Below are 5,958 nucleotides of genomic sequence, written 5' to 3' on the forward strand. Positions count from 1 at the left end.
CTCACTTCAAGCAGAGCAAAATGTTTCGTGTGTGGTTAGGGGGGCTAAGAGTCAATCTGGAAATTCTGGTGGGATCCATTGTAGGTTTGGTCGGGTGATTAAAAAAATTATAGGCCACAGGTGGAATGTTTAGACTTTCACCATCACCTTGACTGGATGGAAACTTACTTGGCAGCTTTCCATTTGCTTCAGGAGGAAGAAGACCAAGTGTGGGCCTGCTAACTGATTGGGCTTCATATAAAAGAAACGCCCACATAAGTTGACATAACAGTTACATACACGAGGGACAGAAGGTCAGTGAATTATTCAACAGTGATCTAATGCAAGAACACTGAATTAATAGGGCCAGATACTGAAGACTGCTGAAAGCACTTTGGATACGAAGCTGATCATGGAAGATGATTATCGACGACAGCATGTTTGCACTGTGGGGGGCAATCCAAATCTTTCTTGTTATCCCACAGCCTCAGTGCACCCGGTAATGGTGCCAATGCAGAAGCAGCCAAAGAGAGACTGGCAAAAAGTGTGCACTGTTATGATTCTGATCCTGACGTTAGTAATACTGGCATGTCTGGCACTGGGAACAACCTACATAATACAACTCAGAATGGAATTCGAGAAAATCAAACAGGTTCATTCTTCTTTTAATGTAACACTGAAAGACAAAGCTTTTATTGACTTAAAACCTAAATTTAAAAGCAATACTTTTCTTTTTATCAGGTTCAAGGAGAGAAAAGTTCACATGCAAAGATGATTGGTGAGTATAAAAATGATTTAATTTTCATATATATACAGAATTTCATATCCAAGTACTGTTATGTCAAAGTCTGGCAGCAAATGAGTTCGTCTATTAGAACCTGTTACCCAGAATGTTACTAAGATCTTTTTTTGTGCTTGCTAATGCCGCAATTTTTTTTTGTTTGCTTATTTCAAGATTCAAAAAGGGGAAAGCTAATGTGAGCTAAGTAGAAATAATATTACAATGCAGGCAGTCGAGTTACTAAACACGTGAACGTTGAGTAGTTTCAAAATGAACTGAATGAAGAGTCAACAGCCTGAGTTTTTAATTCACTTTTCATTTTAATCAACGTGAATGAAACTCACATTGAAAGTAGCTACTGATTTTAATTTGAATTGCTCCCCATCTGTGACAATCATTTTGTCCCACCAAAAGAGATTCTCTTTTACAGAGAACATTGTGAATGTGTGTTTGCCTGTGCTTTTATTCATCTGCCTCTAACTCTGATGTATCTTTAATAGGAGCTCCAAAAGTTACAAAGCAGTCCACGGTTGCGGCACACCTCACAGGTCAGTGATTATCCTGGGGATGGGGTTGGTGGAAAGGAATTGGTATGAAATGTGAAATGGAATTTCAAATCAAAGAAGATTAAAGAAAAGAATCATAGTTATACAGCACAGAAACAGGCTCAACTTGTCCATGTTGACCAAGTTGTCCATTCAAGATAGTCCCATTTTCCTGCATTTGGTCCATATCCGTCTAAACCTTTTCTATCCCTGAACCTGTCCAAATGTCTTTAAACATTGTAATTGTACCCACCCCTACCACTTCCTCTGGTAGCTCGTGCCACATACCCACCACCCTTGTATTAAAAAAAGTTTCTCCTCTGGTCCATTTTAAATCTTTCCCCTCTCACAAATCCATGTCTTCTAGCTTTAGAATAAGACTGTGACCATCCACTTTATCTACACCCCTCATGATCTTATATAGTTCTATAAGGTCACCCCTCAAGCCTCCTATGCCCCAGGGAAAGAAATCCCACCCTATCCAGTCTCTCCGTATAGCTCAAGCCCTCCAGTCCCAGTAACATTCTTCTGAATATTTTCTTCACCCTTTCCAGCTCAATGATATCCTTCCTAGAGCTGGGCGACCAATATTCCAATTGTGGTCTCACCAGTGTCTTGTACATTTGCAACATGATGTCCCAACTACAAAGGGACGGAGGTAAACTCGTATCATAAGTTAGCAGCAGAGCTGACTCTTGGTTGTAAAATTATGGGAGCTGGGCGTAAGGCATTCAGCTTATCATTCTGACTGTGGATCTTGTACAGCACTGAGATAACATTGAGAGAGCACTGCAATGAGGGAGGTGTCTTCTTTCAGATGAGGCAAACTATGTTTCTGATCACCCATTCTGGTGATTCAAGTGCCATGGAGGTGCCTGAAAAAAGTAGGGTCAAACCAGAAAAAGAAAGCCAATTATTCCTTGATTCCCAGTTTGCCTGGGGACATGGTGTTGCAAAATGGCTGCTGTGTTTGCCTGCTCATCATTGGATCCATCCCCTCAAAAAACAACTTCCTTATAAAGAAGTGCAAGTCTAACATTGTTGAAATTGGACAGAGGGGAAAAAGAATGACAGTTAATAAAGCTTGTAAAAGTAAAATATAAGGAATACAACAACATTTCTGTTATTTTACCATAAGAAGCATGTCAATGGAAAGAATGCTTTTCATGTGCATATTGTTAATTAAGGAATACATTTTCCATTTTTCATTACTGTGTATCTTATTTGTATTTTGCCCATTCAAACTGATCTAATACTTTATTTGCAATCTCTGGTTTGAAGGAATGTGCCCTGCTAAGAATTCAAAGACACTCCTATGGGAAGACAGTAAGGACAATGCCTTCACAAGCGGAATACATTACAAAGGAGGTTCATTGATCATTAATGAAACTGGCCATTTCTTAATTTACTCACAAATCTACTTCCGAGGGTTAGAATGCAAATCGAACACGTTGCTGGAACAGAAAGTGTTCAAGCGAACCAACCTCTATCCAAAAGACGTTGTTCTAATGATTACCAGAAACAACTTGTACTGTCCAGAGAAGGAAGAGTTGTGGTCAAGAAGTAGCTTTCAAACAGGAATATTTAAGTTATTCAGAGGAGATCATATATATGTGAATGTGTCAAATCCAAAATTAGTTAATTTTGATCAGTTTTACACTTTTTTTGGACTACATAAGCTTTAGTTTATGCTGATCATTTTTAATTCTTTCTATGCCTATGGATCATAGACCTATTTACCTGAGTAAGCTTTTAAGTTATTTTCTGCATATGATATGCACAACGAAAAGAGAAGTTTTAGTCAGGCATGTAGTGGAATTCATTTGAATACATATTGATAAGGACGGGAATGAGGGTAAAAATGATATTTGCAAATAATATTTACAGTTATATAATGTTGAAATAATGCTTATTGTAATTAGATAATTTCATCTTATCCAGCATTCGCTTAGATATGAATGTATTTGCATATTTGGAATTGGTTTATTATTGTCACATGTACCAATATACAGTGAAAAACTTTGTTTTGCAAGCCATCCATACTGATCATTTCAAACCAAGTACCTTGAGGTAGTACATTGGAAAATCAATAACAGAATGCAGAATATAGTGTTACAGTTACATGGATTGTCATTAATATTTCTTTATTATCAATTTATGATTATTATTTGAGAGTATGACTGATAGGTTCTATGGGAAGTATATTAGATCTCCTGCATAACTATATAAAGATGTGAAGAGACACTGCACAGTTTAATTTCACTGGCCGTAAGAATGTAAACAAGGTTTTGTGAAGTAATGACTGTAATGAGCACGAATGGAGAATATAACATAAAAACAGAAAGATATAAAGATGTCTGAATGGTTTTCTTTGTGCTTTGGTGTTACTGTCAAGCTGTGAAAGTTGATTCAAGCCATCAAGCTCAAATCCAAGCAACAAACTGTGTTGCAGATCAATGGCGACGAGGTCAAACACTGGAACAGAAACCTGCTGATTACAAGCTCCTGTCCTCCCTCAGCTGATGATTGAGTGCTCCAGCAGGTTGAGGAGTGCTCTGGCATGTTACTGTCATTTTTTATCCTCTGGGAAGAAGATAACAAATGTTCAGTAACACCACTACTGAGTGAACTCTCCTGAAGGCACAATTGACAGAATGTATTCATGGCAGGTGGCAAGAAGATCAATACTACAGGAAAAAACATATCTATTTGTACTATTCCACACCAGGCACCTTGTTGTAGATGGTTCTACCCATGCCAGTACTGCCAGAAATGACTGCAGCACTTCCCTTGTGGAAACTAAGTTCCAAGTTAACGCCCTTCATTGTGTTATCTGGCACTGATGTTGTGCTAAATGGGGAAGAATAGGAACAGATCCATCAGCCAAAGCCATGCAGCAAAGGAACTGTACTCCATCACAGTCAGTAACCTCCTTGCCCAGGCTATCATTACCTTTGAAATAAGAACCAACCATAGTTCAGTGAAGAACTATGTTGGGAGCAGCTGCAGCCATACTTAAAAATGATGCGCCAGCCTAGTGAAAGTGCAGCAAAATTGTCTTAAACAGTAGAAGCTGCATGCTACAGATAGAACCAACTGATTCCACAACCACTGGGTCAGGTCAAAGCTCCGTACTGCTGGCATGAGCAGCCATGCATGAATAGTGTTGAGCATTTAAACTAAACGAAGGGAAGTTCCACGTATGTCTTTTTCCCCAGAAATGACTGGGCCCTGCACTGAGCGCAGCAAACAATACTGACGCATCCTCGACCAGCTTTCAGCAGAGGTGCTGAGTGAATAATTCATTTGACCAAATCTCCATCTTCGCTGAAGACAGTTTTCAGTCAATTTGATGCACCCTGAATGATATCAAGAATTGGCTGAATGCCCTGTATACAGAAAAGGTCATGAGTTCCATTAATATTCTATTGTAGCCCTTAAGACTCTTGGTTGGGATCCAGCCAAGGGCTGGTCATTTAAAAGTGAAGCACTCGGGATTTCTTCTTGCAAAGGGTGGAGAATCTCTGGAATTCTCTGCCCCAGAGAGTTGCAGAGGCTAAATCATTAGAGGGCATTTGAAGTGGAGGTCGCTATATTTTTGAAAGATTGGGGGATTGAGGGCAATTGGGGATCTGGCACAGAGGAGAAGTTGGGGCCTGGAGTAGATATGGAATGGTGGTGTAGGCATAAAGGGGCCAGGTGGTCCACTCCAGGAAGTTATGCTGAAGCTTTATAAAACTCTGGTTAGGCTGCATCTGGAGTATTGCATTCCAATTCTGGTTGCCCCATTATAGGAAGGATGTGGAGGATTTCGAGAGGATGCAGAAGAGGTTTACCAGGATGCTGCCTAGATTAGAGGGTATATGCTATAAGGAGAGGTTGGACAAACTAGGGTTGTTTTCTCTGGAGCGAAGGAGGTTGAGGGGAGACCTGACAGAAGTTTATAAAATTATGAGCGGCCTAGATAGACAGCCGGTACCTTTTTCCCAGGGTTGAAATGTCTAATACCAGGGGGCATGCATTTAAGGTGAGAGGAGGTAAGTTCAAAGGAGGTGTGTGGGGCAAGTTTCTTTCACACAGAAATAGTGGGTGCCTGGAATGCGCTACCGGGGTGGTGGTGGAGGCAAATATGATAAAGGCGTTTAAGAGGCTCTTAGATTGGCACATGAATGTGCAGAGAATGGAGGGATATGGACCTCGTGTAGGCAGAATGGATTAGTTTAGTTAAGCATTTAATTACTGGTTTAATTAGTTTGGCACAACATTGTGGGCTGAAGGGCCTGTTCCTGTGCTATACTGCTCTATGTTCTACATTCCTGCTGTTATTTTATTGTGTTCTAGCCTTGCTTCTAGAGAAGCTGTTCTACTGCAAGTCACACTGACAACCACCTGGCAAAGTTGGGGATTGCCCAGATATGTTCTATTCCCAAAAAGTACAACATAGTCAATCCATCTAATTACTGTGCCAACAATTTACCCTCAGTCATCAGAAGATGGTGAAAGATCCCTTTGATGGTGGTATCAGGCAGCACTTATTCCCTAACGCTTGGTCATTGGTGCTCAGTTTGGGTTTTGCCAGAACCGCTTGGCTCCAAAGCACATTCCTGCTTTGGACCAGTCATGGATCAAACAGCTGAATTCCAGAGACAAGGT

General features: G+C 40.3%; 1 protein-coding gene across 1 annotated transcript; it reads left to right on the plus strand.

Moving 5' to 3' along the window:
- Window positions 1–305: 305 nt before the first annotated feature.
- On the plus strand, window positions 306–3,613 carry LOC127568550 (tumor necrosis factor ligand superfamily member 6-like). The gene is made up of 4 exons (XM_052012431.1): window positions 306–631; window positions 721–757; window positions 1,261–1,308; window positions 2,587–3,613. Exons 1-4 carry the CDS (start codon window positions 392–394, stop codon window positions 2,988–2,990), a joined length of 729 nt encoding a protein of 242 aa, XP_051868391.1. The 5' UTR covers window positions 306–391; the 3' UTR covers window positions 2,991–3,613.
- The last annotated feature ends 2,345 nt before the right edge of the window (window positions 3,614–5,958 follow it).

The sequence above is a fragment of the Pristis pectinata genome, chromosome 3 (assembly GCF_009764475.1).
Source record: "Pristis pectinata isolate sPriPec2 chromosome 3, sPriPec2.1.pri, whole genome shotgun sequence".
Taxonomy (NCBI): domain Eukaryota; kingdom Metazoa; phylum Chordata; class Chondrichthyes; order Rhinopristiformes; family Pristidae; genus Pristis; species Pristis pectinata.

Coding starts and splice junctions, on each gene's coding strand:
- LOC127568550 (XM_052012431.1), top strand. CDS start 392: ATGGAAGATGATTATCGACGACAGCATGTTTGCACTGTGGGGGGCAAT. Junction 758..1,260: donor TTCACATGCAAAGATGATTG/GTGAGTATAAAA, acceptor TATCTTTAATAG/GAGCTCCAAAAGTTACAAAG. Junction 1,309..2,586: donor GGTTGCGGCACACCTCACAG/GTCAGTGATTAT, acceptor TCTGGTTTGAAG/GAATGTGCCCTGCTAAGAAT.